At 25.3% G+C, this 20879-nt stretch overlaps 1 protein-coding gene across 1 annotated transcript; it reads right to left on the bottom strand.

Annotated features, from left to right (window-relative positions):
* Window positions 1–109: 109 nt before the first annotated feature.
* Window positions 110–20865, bottom strand: LOC117167937 (nucleolar protein 14 homolog). Its single transcript, XM_033353190.1, has 6 exons — window positions 20679–20865; window positions 12412–14076; window positions 12199–12328; window positions 11929–12093; window positions 6429–6940; window positions 110–586 (listed from the first exon to the last, which is right to left on the bottom strand). Exons 2-6 carry the CDS (start codon window positions 14061–14063, stop codon window positions 340–342), a joined length of 2706 nt encoding a protein of 901 aa, XP_033209081.1. The 5' UTR covers window positions 14064–14076; window positions 20679–20865; the 3' UTR covers window positions 110–339.
* Window positions 20866–20879: the final 14 nt, after the last annotated feature.

Raw genomic sequence — 20879 nt, 5'->3', positions numbered from 1 at the left:
ATTTCCAAAAATGACTCTCATTATTCATTTTCTAAGTCTAAATACACCACTAAAAGGATTTATAATAAAAATGCAAAATATATTAAACCTAATATTTATATAATACGCTATATATACAAATAATTCACAAAGTGTTATAAATTATAACATCAGGAAAGATAAACTTACCCAAAGAATGAAAATTTCATTACGAAGCATTCATCAAGTTCACAATCAGTCTCGCATCAAAAATCATCAATATAAAAATATACGCACAGCATATTTTATAAAAGTGAAGAATGCGATTCGGACATTTGTAATCAAGATAAAAGTTGCTCGCTTTAATTTCTAACTCAATAACTATTTCTGTCGCTTCATTTTATTAAATTCACTTTGTTGAACAGCAGCATCACCAAATATCTCTCTAACTTTGCGTTTACGCTCTTGATCGTTCTTAATCTGCTCTTTAATTTTTAGTTTCGCCAGGAAAGCAGTATCTCTTCGAACTTCTCGAATCGCTCCTTTCGTCTCTCTCTTAATTTTGTGAAGCATCTTTTCTTTCTCAGCCTTCTCTCCTGTCATTTTCTTGTGCCTTCTACCTTCGTACCTGGAATTCCACATTTTCATTTCATTCTTTACAATTTTGAAAATTCGTTCAACTGTTTTGTATATAAAATTGGTCATTTTATTTTGAAACTTGAATGATTTTGTAAAAAAATCAAATATTTGGTAGAAAAATTTTTTTATAGGCATTGGCAAGTCGACTCACTATAAACAAAATAAAATCCAACTCTAACCAAAAAATGCCTTCGACATGTTGGGCAGTAACCATCTTAAGCCTATGACAAAAATTAATTGTTTAAACAATTAAGTTTTTATTTTATTTATGGTATCGAGAATTATTCGGAAACAATTGCATACATAATGTGGGAAATATAATAAAATTTCGTTGTCTAAATCAGGGAGCATCCATAAAATAAGTTAACACTGGGCAGGGGGGGGGGTCTCTCACAAACCTACATTTTGGTTTGTTTTTAGTAAGTTTCCAGATAATAAATGTTACTGGTAGAAAATTAATCTCTTTGAATTAGAATTTTTGAATTTGATTAAAAATTCGTAGATGTTGGCAGTAGATTTAGCCTTTTGTTTAAAAATTCATCTTTATTAGTTGAAAATTTAACTTTTTGGTTCAGAATTTTTTAATTTTGTTTAAAAAATCATATTTTTTGGTAGTAAATTAATTTTTTGTTTTAAAATTCATGTTTCTGGATAAGAATTTAACGAGGTTTTAAAGTTGAGCTACTTAGAAATTAAACAAACTTTCTTGCTTTGTTAAAAATTCTACTTTTTAGTATAGAATTCTTTAATTTGGTTTAAAATTCGTATTTATGGTAGTAAAATAGTCGTTCCATTAAAAAGTTTTTTTTTAGTTAAAAATTCAACTTTTTGGTTCAGAATTTTTTAATTTTATTAAAAAATCATCTTTTTTGGTAATAAATTAATCTCTCTGTTTAAAAATTCACGATTTTGGTTAAAAATTTAACAATAAGGTTTCAAAGTGGAACTAATTTCTTATAAATTATAAAAAAATTCTTCCTACCTTAAAAATTCAACTTTTTAGTCTAGAATTTTTGAATTTTATTGAAAATTCGTATTTTTGGTAGTAAAATAATCTTCTATTAAAAAGTTTTTTTTCGTTTAAAATCGTCTTTTTTGGTAATAAATTAATCTTTCTCTTTAAAAATTCATGATTTTGGTTAAAAATTTAACAACAATGTTTTAAAGTTGAACTAATTTCTTAGAAATTAAAAAAATTAATTCTTTCTTGAAAATTCAACTTTTTGGTTGAGAATTCTTGAATTTTATTGAAAATTCGTCTTTTTTGTCAGTAAAATAATCTTTATATTTGAAATTTTTTTATTTTCAGTTAGACAATTGCACTTTTTGGTTCAGAATTGTTTAATTTTGTTTAAAAATCGTCTCCTCTTACTATAAACACGAATAAAACGAATTCAGTTTTTCTATTTGGTTCTCCTATTAGTACTTTGTATTCTGATTTCCTATTATGCTTAAATAAAATAATATTTTGATAATTTATGTTGTCGAGAATAATTCGGAAACAATTTGATACATAATGTTGAAAATTTAATAAAATTTCGATGTCTAAATCAGGGATCATCCATAAACTACGTTTGCAGATGATAAATGTTACTGGTAGAAAATTAATCTTTTTGTTTCAAATTCTTATTTTTTAGTTGAAAAGTCATCTTTTTGGTTTAGAATTTTTTTTTGTTACAAATTCGTCAACTTTTTGGTTCAGAATGTTATAATTTTGTTTAAAATCGTCTTTTTTTATAGTAAATTAATCTTTTTGTTTAAAAATTCATGTTTCTGATTAAACATTTAACAACAAGGTTTTAAGTTGAACTGCTTTCTTAGAAATTAAAAAAATTAATTCTTTCTTGAAAATTCAACTGTTTGGTTGAGAATTTTTGAACTTTATTGGAAATCCGTCTTTTTTTACAGTAAAATAATCTTTTTATTCAAAAATTAATATTTTTTAGTCGAAAATTCAACTTTTTGGTTGAGAATTCTTAAATTTGGTCAAAAATTCGTGTTTTTGGCAGTATATTAACCTTTTCGTTTAAAAATTCATCTTCTTCAGTTGAAAATGCAATTTTTTGGTTGAGAGTTTTTGAATTTTGCGAAAAATTCGTTTTTTTCGGTAGTAAATTAATCTTTTTGTTTAAAAAATTCAACAAATTGATGTTATATTTGAACTTTTTTTACAAATTAAACAAATTTTCTTTCTTTCTTATAAATTCCACTTTTTGGTTGAGAATTCTTGAATTTTATTTAAAATTCGTATTTTTTGGTGGTAAAACAATCTTTCTATTTAAAAATTAATCTTTTCATTACAAAAAGTGAACTGTTTATTTCAGAATTCTTGAATTTTGCGGAAAATTTATTGTTTTTTTTTTGTTAGTAAATTAATATTTTTGTTTAAAAAAATTTTAGTAAAAATTCATTTTTATTTTAGTTTATTTTTTAGTTTATTTTATTTTAGTTATTCCATTTTTGGTTGAAAATGGTTCTTTTATAAGTAAAAATTCAGCTTTTTATTAAAATTAAACTATTTTGTTAAAGATTAATTTTTTGTTGAAAATTAATTTAGTTTAGTTGAAAGTTCAACTTTTGAGTTGAGAGTTCTTTTTTTTTGAAATTGGTTTAACTGTTTTGTATAGAAAATTCGTAATTTTGTTTTGAAATTTATTTCGAATCCCTTATCTGCGTCGATTTGCTTTAAGTGATAGTTGTTATTTTTTTATAAACTTTATCTTCATCTAATTATTTTTGGTATTCTAATTGTTAAATGATTCTTAAATATCATTTTGGAAAGCCTGAAAAATCCCGAAAAGTAAAATTCCCCACAGTTTATAATATTTTCGAGTTTGAAAATTCCTGAAAGAAAATTGCCAAATTATAAAATATCTAAACCAGAAAATTCCCGAATTCTGATATTATTTATTTATTAGAAATAAAATAATCAAATATTTGTATAAAAAAAATATTGTTTTAATGTTTGAGCTTTTTAAAACTATTATTTGAATTTAAAATAACAATACTTGAAAAAAATACATTTCGGGATGACAAACTTTGGCTGAAAATGCCCAGTGTTTTTACAAAGTTACAAACATTTTCTCAACCTTTAAATTGTTAATTTGAAAAAAAAATTTATTCTTCTAAAAATAAATTAGTGCTGGATTGAATCCTGCCATCTTCAAAAAACATTTTAAAATGTCGTATAAAAATATTTTATCTATGTATTTTAATTAATAAATAATATTGATCAAAAACGATTTTCTCGGTCTGAAAAATCTTAAAAAATAAAATTCCCGACACCGTAAAATTCTCGAATACTAAAACACCTGACGTTATAAAATTGCCGAAACACAAAAAAACTGGATTTGGAAAATTCCCGAATAATAAAATTTCCTACAGAAAATTGCCGAATTATATAATATGCGAACTAGAAAATTCGCGAATTTTAACAATTGAAAAAAATTGTTATGTAATAAATATAATTTTATCATAAGAAATCCAATAATAAAATATAGTTTCTCTCTGCAACTATTTTTATCGGAGAAAATTTTTAAAGTTTTTAAAATTACATTATTTTTTGGATTTAAAATATTAATAATTTAAAAAAAAAATTTAACACATGCGCCACGAACGAAAAAATAAATTTCTCCTTACATTTTTTCCGAACCTAATAACTTTTTGCAAACAAACTTTGCAGGATTTATAATAGCACTGATTTGTCTGGAAGTCTCATTTTAATTTCTTCCCCCTTAAATTAACGATTCTATTTTTTTCTCTATAATTTGGTTTAAATACTATACAATTTTTCATCGTAATTTACCATTCAGAAATACATTTTTTTCAACTATTGTTATCTTAAATTCATAAAATAATTTTAAAAACCTTGTAGAACAATTTTTCTCTTATAAAAATATTTCATTATTTGATTTTTAATAAATAAATCACATTTAACAAAAAAAAATGTTTTTGACTTTTTAAATTCGGGATTTTCTAGTTTAGATAATTTATAATTCGGCAAACTTCCTTTCAGGGATGTTATTCTTCTGGAATTTTCAAACTTGGCAATATTATAAACTGTAGGGAATCTCGTTATTCGGAAATTTTCCAATTCGGGCATTTTACAGTGTAGGGAATTTGATTTTTAGGGATTTATCAGTCCCATAATTTTAAAATTTTTAATTTTCTTTATATTAGCTATTAATTAATGATTAATTATAATCACATGTATTGATAATCGACTTTATTATCCTTTCGAAACCTTTTTTAATCCTTAAAACGCTTCTCAATTTTTTCTCAAAATCATCAGAAATTAATATTCTGTTTAAAATTTTTTGAAATCTTTTATTATTTAAGAAAAAGAAGAATTTTTAACGAAATGTTAAAATCCAAAATCAAAAAATGTTAATTTCAACCACATGCATTTTTAACAAAAAAATATGAATTTATCACCAAAAAAGTTAATTTCAAGAAAAATAGTTGAATTCTCAACCAAATAGAAGAATTTTTCACCAAGAAGATTAATTTTCTATCAGCAGAGAGGAACTTTTAAAAAAGTATTTAAACTATCAACGATATCGTTGCATTTTTAAGAAAAAAACATTAATTCTCAACGAAAAATTTAATAGTCGATATTTCAACTAAAAAATATTTTTTATTTTAAATCAAAAATTGTTAAATATATTCATTTTTAATTAAACAATTAGATTTTGCAATGATGTGGAATTTTTACCTAGAGAAGAACTTCCATACATCTTTTAAATTAGCTCAAATTATTCCTAAAATTTTGAAATTCTTTTAAAGTAAAGACAATTGCCATAAAATCTTTCACATTTTTCGGCATTTTTAGAAAAATTATCAAATTTACTAAGGGATCTTAAGAAAGGTTTTTGCTTTCTTGACACCTTTGAAAATTCTCAAAAAGCGACGAAATTTGGTGTGAAAAACTTCAAAACCTTACGTTTACATTAAAAAAATAAAAAAATTTTAATTTTTTTTGAAACTTTTTAAAGCTTTTAAATATCTTTTAAAATGATTCGTATCTTTAGAAATTTTGTTAGATATTTGCAATGTTTTTAAATATTCCCTTAAAAATAATTTTTCAAACTAAAAAATCATTTCAAGTTTTCCCAGAAATCTTGACACATTTGTATATTTTTGGAAATATCTCTTTAGGTTACGCGATTTTTTAAAAAACTTTCGTAATGTTGCGAAATTGATAAATGCCACTATAAAATCTTCTGCGTTCTTTTTAAAAATTTTCGAAAATCTACATTTTGTTTGAATTCTTTTGAAATCTTCCCAAGATTTTCATTCTTTTGGAATCTTTTCAAAACTTCTAAAACTTTTGAATATCTTTTAATATAATTCAGGTTCCCTAAACATTTTCAAAAAACCTGTAAACTTGAAAAAAATGTCTTAAAATCTTTCAGATTCTTTTTTGACACAATTTTGAAATTTGCAAATCTTAAAATTAATCTGTGAAAAAACCTGTATAATTTTTTATTTTCCCAGAAATCTGATCAAAAGTATAGGCAATTTTGTTGCCGGTTATTATTAAAAAATCATTGCCAATTAAAAATGTATCTTTTATCAATAACATTTAGAAACATTTAGAAAAAAATTTGATCATTAAATAAAATTACTTATTTCGAAACGTTGATTACCAAAATTAATGGTGCAGGAATCTGCAATCTTTATGAATAGATAAAAAAAAACTGAAAATACGATTCATAAGAAAATAACACATTATTAAAAACTTTAAACGTAATTCGCGGCTTGAATTTGTGTTCCCGGATTTACCGGTTAGTAGACATCCAGAAAAAATAATTAATTTTTGTAATACATACACTCTCTCAATTCGTGGTTCATACAATCTCAGCGTTTTTGGTTTCTTTTTCTCACGCACGATGTGTTCCAATTTTTTCGATTTCATTGCCTCCAATTCTCCAATTAGTTCTTTCACCTTTGGCCTCAAATTTTTGGGATAGCGTTTAATAAAATCAGACTTGAGCATTTTTAAGATTGGTTCAAATATTGAATATGAAGCTTCTAATTCCTCATATAGCTTTCTGAATTCAGAAATTAGGTTGACTGTTAAGAGAAAAACTCTAATTTTAAAATCAGAATCTATTTCCTCCTCGAGGAGATCTAATGCTTTCATTTTACATTTATCAAGATCAATTTTTGCGTTTATCACATTTTCATCAAGTGCTAATAGGCAGCTAAATTCTCCCTGTTTCTTAAAGGGTGGAATTACTTTGATCGTTGCGTTATTTACGGGCTTTGGCATCGAAATGTACAATAAACCGCGCAAAAAATTTATGGCGGAAGGTGAAAATCGCTTACTGAGTAACGTGTACTAAAACAAAAAAAAATTAAATATAAATTCAGAGGATAAAATTTCTATGGAATGTGGAAAAGAACGTTATTTATTAAAAATGCGAGTACTTCCAAAATAAAAAATGTTTCACTTTCATAATCTTATTATTTAAAAAGTTAATACTGAATAATATAAAAATAGTTTTGAAATCTCTAATTTAAAATATGGAAATTATTCAATTTTTATTATTTTAAGTATAAAATAGTTTAAATTGAAAATTAACTATTACAAATTACTTCTAATGGCGATTACTGGAATAATGAATGCCTTAAATTTGTGATAGTTTTATTTTGATTATCATTCATTCTAACCGCATACAAAGAATTTATAATAAAATATATTTAAATTCGAAAGCTTCAAATTTTCAATATATTTAATTTTGATAAATTCACATCGAGGGGATGATCACTCTGTGAAATCTTCTGAAATTTTTTGAAATATTTAAAAGCTTTGAAATCTTTTTGTATTTTTTGAAATCATTGTGAAATATTTTTAAATATCTTGCAAACTTTGAAATACTTCCAAAATCTTAGAAATCTTTGAAATATTTATCAAATTATTAATATAATTTCAAATATTTGCAATCTTTTGAAATACTTGAAATTTTTTTTTAATTGAAATCTTTTGGAGTAGTTTGAAATCTATTGGGACCTATTGAAAACTTTGAAAAATATTTTTGAAATTGTTGAAATATTTTGGAATTGTTTAAAATCTTTGTGATATCATTGAACTTTTTGTGAACGTTTTTAAAATGTGAAAACTTTGTACTATTTCTGAAATCTTTGCGAAATCTTGTGAAATATTTGGAGGTAATTCTTTAAATTTTTTGTAACCTTTGATCTTTTTCTGAAATATTTAAAATACTTGCGAAATCTCAAGAGCCTTCTGAAATATTTGAAATCTTCATGAAATATTTGAAATCTTTTTAAATTTTTGTGAAAACTGAATCATTTTTTAAACCTTTAAAACCCTTCCTAAATCTTCTGAAATATTAAGAGGAAATCTTTAAAATCTTCTGTAACCTTTGAAATATTTATGATATCTTTTTAAAACTTTTAAAACCTTTTAACTTTTAACCTTTTAAACCTTCTGAAATATTTGAAAATCTTTGAAATCCCTTGAGAGCTTTTTAAATCTTTAAAATCTTTTTGGATCTTTTGAAATCCTTGTGAAATCATTCAAATCTTTTTGAAATATTTCTGAAATCTGTTCAATCTTTCTTCAATATTTGGAAATCTTTGAAATTTTTTGAAATCTTTGTGAAATCTTTTAAAATATTTGAAATATTTTTGAAACCTTTGAAACACTTGCTAAATCTTTTAAACCTTCTGACATATTCGGAAATCTTTGAAATCTTTTGAGAGCTTTTTAAATCTTTGATATTTTTTAAAATCCTTGAAATATTTGTGAAATCATTGAAATCTTTGAAATAGTTGTAAAAGCTTTAAAAGCTTTGGAAATCTTTTTAAATATTTCGAAATCTTTGAAATCTTTTGAGAGCTTTTTAAATCTTTTATATCTTTTGGGATATTTTGAAATCTTTAAATTTTTGTGAAATATTGTTAGATCTTTGTGAAATATTCGAAATCCTTTAAATCTTCTTAAATATTTAGAAATCTTTTGAAATCTTCTAAAATATATGTAATATTTCTGAAATCTTAGAAATCTTCTGAAATATTTGGAAATCTTTGAAATATTTTAAAAGCTTTTTAAATCTTTAAAATCTCTGAAATCGTTTGAAATATTGAAATGCTTGTGAAATCATTGGAATCTTTGTGAAATATTTTCAAATCCTTGAAATGCCTGCTAAATCTTTAAAGTCTTCTGAAATTTTTGTAAATCTTTTAAATCTTTTTGAAATATTTTTATATCTTTGTCAGATCTTTGAAATCCTTTAAATCTTCTAAAACTTTTGGAAATCTTTTTGAAACATTTGAAACATTTCTGAAAGCTTTTAAATCCTTGCGAAGTCTTTAAAATCTTCTTAAATATTTGGAAATCTTTGAAATGTTTAAAAATATTTGAAATATTTTAGAAATCATTGAAACCTTTACGAAATCTTATGTTATATTTGAAGGAAATCATTGAAATCTTTTGCAAACTTTGAAATATTTCTGATCTTTAAAATACTTACTAAATCTTTTAAACCTTCTGAAATATTTGGGAATGTTTGACATCTTTTGGGAGCTTTTTGAATCTTTGATATCCTTTGAAATCCTTGAAATATTTGTGAAATTATTGAAAGCTTTGACAAATCTTTAAAATCTTCTGAAATATTTGGAAATCTTTTAAATAGTTCGAAATCTTTGAAATCTTGTGAGAACTTTTTAATTTTTTGATATTTTTTAGGATTTTTTGAAATTTTAAAAATCTTTGTGAAATATTTTTAGATCTTTGTGAAATTTTTGAAATCCTTTAAATCTTCTTAAATATATGAAAATCTTTTAAAATATATGTAATATTTCTGAAATCTTTTATAAACTTTAGAATAATTTTGAAATATTCGAAATCTTCTGAAAAGTTTTGAAATCTTTGAAATATTTTAAAAGCTTTTTAAATCTTTGAAACCTCTAAAATCTTTAGAAATTTTGAAATGTTTGTGAAATCATTGAAATCTTTGTGAAATATTTTTAAATCCTTGAAATCCTTTTTAAATCTTTAAAATCTTCTGAAATGTTTGGAAATCTTTTAAAATTTTTTTGAAAAATTTGATATATTACTGAAACCTTTCAAATCCTTGCGAGGTCTTTAAAATCTTCTTAAATATTTGGAATATTTGGAAATCTTTGTAAAATCTTTTAAAATATTTGAAATGTTTTTGAAATCATTAAAAATCTTGCGAAATCTTCTGAAATATTTGGGAATCTTTGAAATATTTTGAGAGCCTTATGAATCATTGATATCTTTTGAAACCCTTGAAATATATGTGAAATTATTGAAATCTGTGAAAAATCTTTAAAATCTACTGAAATGTTTGGAAATCTTTTGAATAGTTCAAAAACTTTGAAATATTTTTATAGCTTTTTAAATCTTGGATATGTTTTGGAATCTTTTGAAATCTTAAAAATCTTTGTGACATATTTTTGGATCTTTGTGAAATCTTTGAATTCCTTTAAATCTTCCTAAATATTTTTTAATCTTTTAAAATATATGTAATATTTCTGAAATCTTTTATAAACTTTAAAATAATTCTTAAATCTTCGAAATCTTCTGAAAAAATTGGAAATCTTTGAAATATTTTAAAAGCTTTTTAAATCTTTGAAAACTCTGAAATTTCTTGAGATTTTAAAATGTTTGTGAAATCATTGAAATCATTGTGAAACATTTTTAAATCCTTGAAATCCTTTCCAAATCTTTAAAATCTTCTGAAATGTTTGGAAATCTTTTTAAAATATTTGAAATATTTCTAAAATCTTTAAAATCCATGCGGAGTCTTTATCATCTTCTTAAATATTTACAAATCTTTTTAACTTTTTGAAACCTTTTAATATATTTTATGTCTTTTGAAATCCTTGAAATATTTGTGAAATCATTGAAATCATTGAAAAACCTTCTGAAATGTTTGGAAATCTTTTAAATATTTCGAAATCTTTGAAATCTTTTGAGAGATTTTTAGATCTTTGATATTTTTTGGGATCTTTTGAAATCTTAAAAATATTTGTGAAATATTGTTAGATCTATCTTTGTGAAATCATTAAAATCCTTTAAAACTTCTTAAATATTTGGAAATCTTTTAAACACTTTTTAAATATTTGTACTATTTCTGAAATATTTGCGAAATTTTATGAAATATTTGGAGGACATCTTTTGTAAACTTTGAATATTTTGAAAACTTTGAAATCTTTGAAAGCTTTTTAAATCTTTGATATTTTTTGGGATCTTTTAAAATCATAAAAATCTTTGAAATCCTTTAAATATTTGGAAATCTTTTAAACTCTTTTAAAATATATGTTCTATTTCTGAAATCTTTGAAATCCTTGCGAAATTTTTTGAAATATTTGGAGGACATAAATTGTAAACTTTGAATATTTTAAAAACTTTGAAATCTTTGAAAGCTTTTTAAATCTTTGATATTTTTTGGGATCTTTTAAAATCATAAAAATCTTTGAAATCCTTTAAATATTTGGAAATCTTTTAAACTCTTTTAAAATATATGTTCTATTTCTGAAATCTTTGAAATCCTTGCGAAATTTTTTGAAATATTTGGAGGACATAAATTGTAAACTTTGAAATATTTCGAAATCTTTGAAATCTTTTGAGAGCTTCTAAAATCTTTTAAATCTTTGAAATCTTTTGAAATGTTTTAAATATTTGTGAAATATTTTTAAATCCTTGAAATCGTTGCAAAATCTTTTTAATCTTCTGAAATATTTTGAAATCTGTATGAAATCTTTATCAAAATTTTTTTAATCTTTGTGAAAAACTTTGAAATGTTTGAAATCCTTGCGAAATCTTCTTAAATATTTGGAAATCTTTTAAATCCTTTGAAAAATTTTGAAATCTTCGAAATCTTACAGGATATTTTGAAATCTTATACGACCTATTGAAATCTTTATAAATGTTTTGAAATTTTTTTATCCCTCTAAAATCTTTTCGATCTTTTGAAATCTTTGAAATCCTTGCAAAATCGTTGAAACCTTTTGAACCATTTGTAAATCTTTTAAGTTTTTGTAAAATGTTTCAAATCAGTGTGATACCTTTAATATCTTAAAATCTGGTGTTCACTCAAAATTCGAGTATTCAACTCCTCACATTACATATTTATAATTTTAAAAAGTACTTATTAAGTTCTATAGTGCAATCGGGGCAAATATATTTTTTCAGGCAAATAAAAGTAGCGAGAAACTATTTTTTTCTAATTCATTATTTTACCTTTATAATAATTATTTGTTTAATTCTATTTTTTAGAAAAGTAATTTTTTCCAGTAAAAATTATTATCCAACAATTTTAAATCCATTTTACGTACCTCTAACATAAGAGTAGTCACATACAATCCCCTAGCAATGTGACTTTTCCTTTTAACAGAACACCTCAGTAGTATTTGTGACATAAATACTAAACAAGGTGTAACCACCGGATGCCTGAAGTCCGATGTAGGAAAAATAAGGGATGCTAATTTCAAAAATATCAACTGCAATCAATATAAATTATTAATCTCCACTTAATTTTGAAAAAAGAAGAAAATCTCTAATTATTTCCAATCCAACTTTTAAAAAATATTATTAAACCTTCTTACCAAGTTTATGCCAGGATATTTCTTTTTGTTCTCCTCAAACTGTTCGTGCTTTGCTTTAATAATTTCTTGGAAGCACTTCTTCGCATTTTCAGCACCTGCGTGAGCTAAATCATAAAGATGGGGACACAACCTGCAAAGAAAATGTACGATATTATTACACCTCACAAATCATTTTTATTCTCTCAACAAATTTTTAATATTTATTTTAAATACCTGTCCACTATTTGAAAACTTTTCACGATGTTATCTTCACTCGAAAAATCCAAACAGTCTATGTACATCAATAAGTGTTCAAACAACCCCAATAATTTTTCCCTATTTCCATTCGCCAGAAGCCAATGATTACATTTTATGATTCTTTCCACAATCACTGACTGGTGGTCCTGGTCGTGATTTTTTAGCAATTTCTTTAAATCTTCGTAGGTTTCAGGTACTGTATACGTATGTGGCAAATTCGCTCGAGCACTCTCCAACAATTTATCGCCAGCTTCTTTCAGAGATTCATTTACTTTAACATCTTCAATTACAGTTGTATTCTTCAGTTTTTGCCCCACTCTTTTTGGCTCAATTACCGGTTCAGTTTTGGATTTAGTTTTACTAGATGTGAATTTTTGTGGTGTTTCGTCTTCACTAGAAGAATCGATCATCTTCAAATCAGATAAATTATCTTCATCATCCTCTTCTTCAGATTCTGACTCGTTTTCAGTTTCTGCATCAGCTTCTGGATTCAGTTTTTCTTTTTCTTTTACCTTCACTTCCTTCTCTTCATCTTCCACTTCTTCATCTACATCTCCTTCTTCTTCTTCTTCTTCTTCTTCTTCTTCACTTTCACCATCTTCTGAATCACCCTCAGATGCAGAATCCTTCAACTTAGCATTCTCATCATCACTCTTCTCATTGTTTTCTTCACCATCCACTGTTTCCTTTTGATATCCATCGTCCAAATCATCAGCAGACTTATGTTTGCCATACAAATCATTTTCTAAAAACCCTGCCATCCTTTTCAGTCTTTCTTCCTCCAACTTTTCCCATTTGACATGCTCTTCTTCAGCAATTTGTTCCTCGGATTTCAATTTATCAGTCGCCTGACCCCGCGCTTCGAACTTCAATTCGCGCACTGTAATATCGTAATCGTCAAGTCTCGGCTTTTCTGCAGGTTTCTCCAATTCTTTATTCGGTTTGACCAACTGCGGCAAAAGATCTTTCCACTGAGCGTCAAGTTTTGCCGTCAACTCCTCAGTTTCTTCCCGCGTCTTTTGCCTCTCGGCTTTCCTCTTTTTTGAATCAGCTATCAGCTGCTCGATCACACTTTTTCGAGAAGATTCTGAACCCGGCATTGACAATAATCCTCCCCCAAAATGAGCTTCTTCCAAGAACTTTTTATTCAATCTTCCACCTCGGTTTTCTTCATCACTCACTTCCTGATCGTCGTCGCTACTTGGATTATCAAATTTTTCAATGTCCATGATCGCCTGCCCTCTGTGTGTTAATATTTCATCATCGTTTAGGTTGTAAATATTTTTTTTACTGTGGGCTTTCATTCGCTGCTTCGCGAACCTAGCCAATGCTTTGTCCTCTTCAGTCATGTGAGGATTTTTCTGGTATATTCGTTTATCAAGTAAAATATTATCTTTGTCTTTGACTTTGTACTCTTGAAGAAGAGTTCCCTTTCGTTTTGCGATCGCTTTCGTTCGTGCAACACCTGGCAGTCCTCGATCTGCTTTACTTTTCTGTCCCAAAACTTTTCGCTTGTCTCTGTTTACGTGAATTTCAAAGGGAGTCAGGGTCTTTTGCGCTTGCTGCCTCTTACGCTTCTTTGCGTAGACATCAGCTAGCTTTGATTTCTTATTTTTGACTTTGGCCATTGTAAGTTAGAAGCTGAAATTAAATTTTCAACAGTGCAGTTAAGACGTTGAAAGACAAATTTACAATTGTTAATTGTACAGATATGATTATTTTAATATAAAATTATTCGTCTTTTCCAGGTCAAGAAATCAAAATTTTCCAGTTCTCCTTTTTTACATCAAATATTGAAAGAAACGTTTGTCATACATGTAAAAAATGAGCCATTTAATTTTTTATTGGCCAAAAATTTCTTAAGAAAGCCAAATCGTAAATCAAAAATTCTTAATTTTTTGCGAACATGAGTCGTCTTTGTGAAATCTTTAGGAATATTTTTAAATCTTTGTAATGTCTTTGAAATCTTTGTGAAGTATTACAAACCTTAGTGAAAGCTTGAAATTTCGGTGAAATCTTTTGACATTTTTAAAAGTTTTTATAAAATCTTTAAAATTCTTGAAATCTTTGAAATCTTTGTGAACTCTTTTTTTAATCTTTTTTTTGGCTTTTGTGTTTATTTAAAATCATTGAAGTCTTTTGAAATCTTCTCAAATGTGGTCAAACCTTTTGAGATCGCTTAAAATCTTTGAAATGGTTTGAAATTCTTGAAATCTTTGTTAAATCTTTTGAAATCTTTTACAAAATTTTGATATCATTTAAAATATTTAAAATGTTTTTAAATCTTTGAAATCTGTTGTACTGTATCCTTGTTGAAATCTTTTAAGTCCTTGAAAGCTTTGAAATCTACGAAAACTTTGTGACATTTTTTTTAATCTTTATAAATTCTTTGGAATATTTTTGAAATGTTTCTTTAATCTTTGTTCGTGAAATGTTTTATGTTCATTTGAAATTATTAAAATCTTTTCAAATCTTCTCAAATTTGTTGAAACCTTTTGAAATCATTAAAAATCTTTTAAATGTTTTGAAATCTTTTAAATCTGGTGTTGGAACCTTTGAAATTCTTGAAATGTTTTGAAATCCTTAAGAATTCTTTAAAATATTTGAGAAACCTTTCGGAAATCTTTTGTAATCATTTGAAATCTTGTCAAATCTTTGAAACTTTTGTGAAATCTTTTGACATCTTCTACGAAATTTTGAAGTTATTTAAAATCTTTGAAATGTTTTGAAATCTTTAAAATCTTTTGAAAGTTTTCAAATCTTTGTGCAATGTTTGAAATCTTTGAAATCATTGTGAAATCTTTTGAAATCTTTGCGAATTCGTTGGAATTATTTAAATTATTATAAATCTTAGTGAAATCTTTTGATTTCTCCTAGAAAATTTTCAAATTGTTTAAAATCCTTGAAATGTTTCGAAATCTTAGAAATGTGATTTAATATATTCTTTTTAAAATCCTTGTGAAATGTTCCAAATCTTTATGAAATGTTCGAAATCTTTGGGGAATTTTAGTGAAAACTTTTTAATTTAGTGTATACATCTTTTTTGAATGTTTGAAATCCTTGAAATCTTTATGAAATACTTTTAAATGTTTATAAAATCTTTCTTGAATCTTTGTTTGGAAAATCTTTTGTATTCGTTGAAGGCATTGAATTATTTGGAACATTTTGAAATCCTTTAAATCTTTAAAGTTTTCAAATGTTTGTGAAATTTCTGTGAAACCTTTATCGAAATCTGGCGTGCGCGCCTTTTTTAAATCGTTAACACCCGTGAAATCTTTATGAAATATTAGAAATATCAAAAATATTTGGAAATCTTTAGAAATATTTGGTAACCTTTTGAAAACTGTTGTACACTAAAAAACCGAGTGGTCAACTCCTCGAAAAATCTGTTGTATGGCCTTGGCTCATTCTAATTCTGAAACTAAATTAACGTCGAAATTTTAAACTAATAATTTTCATAATTTCTAAGTTGAACACCTAAACAAAAAGTGCCTTGAAATATCGTTATTTATTCTCTAGTAAACAAAAGATAAATTATATCTTGACAAATAAAAAAATTTTCAGCAGCAAGATTTTGTCTAAACGGGATGTTTCTTTCATAATAGGCTAAAAGATTTAAATTACTCTTCGCATTTCGATAAAATTATTGTTTTAAAAGAAAAAGAAAAAAGAATAATTAATATTCAGGGTTTTCGTGAAAAAATCAAGGAGATTTCCAGGTTTTCAAGGTCACTAGACACCCTGGTTTAGGCTTTTAGTTTGCAATAAAATTGTAAAGTCTACAGGATTCAGTTTAAAATTCTTAATTCCAAGCCAGGGTGGACATTTTAATCACATAAAAAATTGCCCGGTTTTTACCGATTCGCAAACATTTTTCAGTCAATGAAATTAAAAAATTAAAACTCTAAAGCTAAAAATTTTTCCATTTAAATGATTAAAATTGTGTTATAAACTGAACGCTTTTTAAATTTTCCCTTATAATTAATTTTTCAAAGTAAAAAGTCATTTTAAATTTTCTAAGAAGTGTTAACAAAACGTTTTTTATTATTTTGAAGCCTTTTATAATTGTTAAAAAGCTTCTAAATTTTTTGTTCAAAATTTGCTAAATATATATTTTGTTTTGAATTAAGCAGTGGGCTACTTGCACCGAAATTTTGGTACGAATGGCCGCATTTCGTCGGTTTACTTAGAAACTTCGTTTAAATTATTTGAAATCATTTCCAATTTTTAATTAATTTTGAATCTTTTCAGACCTTCTAAATGTCTCTTCGACTCCCAAATATTTTCTGGAATTATAGCTGTTGTACATTTATTATACATCAGAATTCAACAACTTTACTTGTAAATTAAATTTGTTCAAAAAACAATTAAAATTGTAACGCTCAAAGTTTTAGTTTTTTTATTACTTTTGAATATTTGATTTATAATAACTGATTCTATATGAATAATAAAATATTTCTAAATATTAAGCAACTGTTATTTTCCCTAATTAAAGAGATTAAAAAATTTTCAATTTTATAATAAAACAATATTTTAAACTTTATAAAAGCCTTTAATTATGAATATATCATTTTGAAATTATTTTAAGTTGAAAATAGTTTATAAAGTTCCAATCAGGCGTTTACATTTGTTTAACTATTAAGGCAATTCAATTGAAACAGTGTAATTTTCAACGTTAAATCTGGAATTTCTTAAATTTTGAACTGATTCCGAACCATCTTGTGAAATAGTTAATTATTCACTTGTTAGTCCTTAACTTATAGTTCAATTTTATAAATCATTATAATTTACATTTAACTCTGATCCACTAAAAAGTTTTTTTTTTAATTGCCAATTTCCAATTCTACTAATTTTTAATTTGTTAAGTCTTCAAAATTGAATTTCAAAATTCTTTAAATGAAAAATGTACATATAAAAATTAAAATCCAAAATGGAAAATTTGTAAGTCTAAATTATAATTGTTTACGGAAATTCCTGTCCCAAAGTCTAAATTAGAATTCTTCAAAGATATTTCCTGTTCCAAGACACAATTACATTTATGTCCAAAAAAATTGCCTCTACCAAGTCAGAATTACATTTATTTATCATTTTTCGAAAATTAGAAATTAGAAATATAGTAACTCCGTTTTTCAGAAATTTCGAAGAGGAGAATTTTAAGTTCTAGTAAATTTATATTTGCAAAAAAAAATTTAATTAAAAAAAATTCTGTTTCGGAACCAGGAATTTTTCAAATCTGACGAATTCTAACTTGAAACATGGATTGTTTTTGTAAATTTCCTTTTTTTAATCCGAATAAAAATTATTTTCCAAAATCCACCGGTGCATGTAAAAAATTACCAACTGTTCCAAGCCAAAATAATAATAATTCTTTACGAAATTCTCTTTTCCCATTTCCAAACTATAAAAAGCCAGGATTAAATTAATTTTCATAGTCTCCTATTGCAAGTCAGAATGTTCGAAACAAAAACGAATGTTTAAATTCAAATAAATTCTGATTCGGAACAAGGAATTTTTTTAATCTGACGCATTCTGACCTACTATTCCAAGATAAAATGATAATTAGTTACGAAATGACCTTTCTCCAAGTCAAAATTATAATTCTTTACGGGATTTTTTCATACTTATTTATTTATTCCTGTGCAAAGTCACAATTAAATTCATTCCTAACATTCCCTGTTCAAATTAAAATTAAAATTCTTTATGGAAACTACCTGTTCTAAACTAAAAGTTATAATATTTAACGAAATTTTCTATTATAAGATGAACCTAAAATAAAAATTATAATTCTTTACGGAAATTCCAATTCTATCTCGAAATTATAACTATTTTATACAATTTCCTATATCGAATTAAAAATTCAATTTATATTTTTTCTTAAAGTTTCCTGTTCCCAATGAAAAGTTATAATTCCTTACGAAATTAAATTTTTCAAAGTCAAAATTATTTATTCTCAAAATTCCTTGTTCAAATTAAAATTAAAATTTCGTACGGAAATTCCCTGTTCTAGAATAAAAATGATAATTCTTAACGAAATTTTCTATTCTAATAAAAACCTAAAATGAAAATTCTAATTCTTTACCGAAATTCCCAGTTCTATCTTAGAAAGCTCTTTGTCCCTATTTTATTTCATTGCAGAATTTGCCTTTCTCAAAGTAAAAATTTTAATTAATGACTAAATTCCCTGTTCAAAAGTCAAAATTCTTGGAGGGAATCCACTGCCTCCATTGTCAAAATTATATTTCTTTACTAAAGTTCACTATTTCAAAGTAAAATTTATAAATCTTTACAGGAATTTTTTTTTCTAATGCGAACCTAAAATCATAATTCTTAACTCGAATTCCCTGCTTCAGTTGTAAAAATTATATTTCTTTGCTAAAGTTCCCTGTTCCAACGTAAAAATTAGAATTCTTTTCGAAATTACATTTTCCAAAGTCAAAATTACAAATTCTTTGCAAGATTTTTCATTATAATTAATTTGTTTATTTCACGATTAAACTCAGAATGATAATTCTTTTAGAAAATTCCCTATACCAAGTCACAACTATTAATTCATTCCCAAAATTCCCTTTTCAAATTAAAATTATTTACGGAAACTTCCTGTTCTAAAGTAAAAATTAGACTTCAAACGAAATTTCCTATTCCATTGTGAACCTAAAATGAACATTATAATTCTTTTAGAAAATTCTCTATCCCAAAGTAACAATTCCAATTTTTTACGAAATTCCCTGTTCAAAAATCAAAATTATAATCCTTTATAGATATTCCATGCCTCAATTATCAACATTATGTTTCTTTACTTGAGTTCCCTGATCCAACGTAAAACTTATAATTCTTTACGGGAATTTTTGTTTTCATTGATTTATTTAATCCACGTTTAAACTCAGGATAATTTTGTTAAGAAAATTCTCTATACAACGTTACATTCTATAATTAATTTCAGAAACTCCCTGTTTTCTAAAGTGAAAATTATAATTCTTTATTTTCTATTTTAATGTGAACGTAAAATGAAAATTATAATTGTACACGGAAATTCCAAGTTTTATCTTAGAATTATAATTATTTTTAAAGATACCCTGTACCAAGTCACAATTAAATTCATTCCCAAAATTCCCTCTCAAATTAAAATTATTTCCGTAAACTCTCTGTTTTATAGTAAAAATTATAATTCTCAACGAAATCTCCTATTTTAATGTGAACCTAAAGGGAAAATTATAATTCTTCACGGAAATTCCAAGTTCTGTTTTGGAATTATACTTACATTAGAAGATTCCCTGTCACAAAGAAAAAATCCTAATTCTTTGCGGAAATTGCCTTTCCCACAGTCAGAATTATAATTCTTTGAAAAATTCAATCTTCAAAAATAAAAATTATATTTTATTGTGGGAATTCCCTGTCTCCATTGCCAAAATTGTATTTCTTATCTAAAATTCCCTGCCCCAAAGTAAACCAAATTCTGAATTTAATTTCGCAAATAAACTCACAAAAATTGCGAATTCAGTATAATTCGTTTATAACTTTATTAAATTATCATTTATAACTGCTCCCGCCAAATTGTTAGGGTTTTTTCTTCGCGGACTTCCCTCTCGAATCCGTGCATGCGCAGTTATACCAAAAAATTGCAACAATAATATTTAGCAGCTGACTTAATAACATGAGAGGAAAATTTTAAACTTTATACCAAAATAATCCATTTTAATATGTTTGCAAGATTTTCGCTATTTGTCCCAAAAAGCTAGAAAACTGGCTGCAGCTTTAAATTAATTTCAGAACTTACTAGAAATTTCTAATACGTTTAAATTTGGAAAATGTATGATTCAGACTTCAATTTAATTGAAATTTACAAAATAAAGACATTTTACTTTATTTCTTTATAATTGCCAGAAAAAAAGATGTTCAAACATTCACGGACAGATATGTCATAAAAGTACTTTTTCAACAGTAAATGCTGATTAAAATTCAAGAAATTTTATGTTAAATCACTCTTTAATTGGCTCACATTTCATTTCTATATAAAAATAATTAATAATATAATTCAAAAGGCCACCTTTTAATCCTTTTATTCGAATACATTTCAGATTATTATATTTAGGTATTTTTCCTTAAATTTTGGTTCGACAGCAATGATTATCATATCGTTATTGTATAAAGAAAGACATATTTTCAATATGTCTATTTTTGAGCTGCTTTAAAAGTTATTCAAACAAATAAACACAAATTAATGTTAAGAAAAAAGTGATGCTAACCTGACTTCGACAACGTGAGCACTTCCTTATTTTCTTATGCAGTTTATAAGGTAAATCTGTGATTACACAACCCACAAGACTTCGAAATTATTCTATATTCTTTACTGAATAATGTAGCACAAAAAAATTGATTAAACAACAGCTTTTATCTGAAATCATACATCCGACTAAATTTACATTTGCACACGTGCAAATAGGTGA

Source organism: Belonocnema kinseyi, chromosome 2 (assembly GCF_010883055.1).
Source record: "Belonocnema kinseyi isolate 2016_QV_RU_SX_M_011 chromosome 2, B_treatae_v1, whole genome shotgun sequence".
Lineage (NCBI taxonomy): Eukaryota > Metazoa > Arthropoda > Insecta > Hymenoptera > Cynipidae > Belonocnema > Belonocnema kinseyi.
This window is presented reverse-complemented; position numbering and strand designations above follow the sequence as displayed.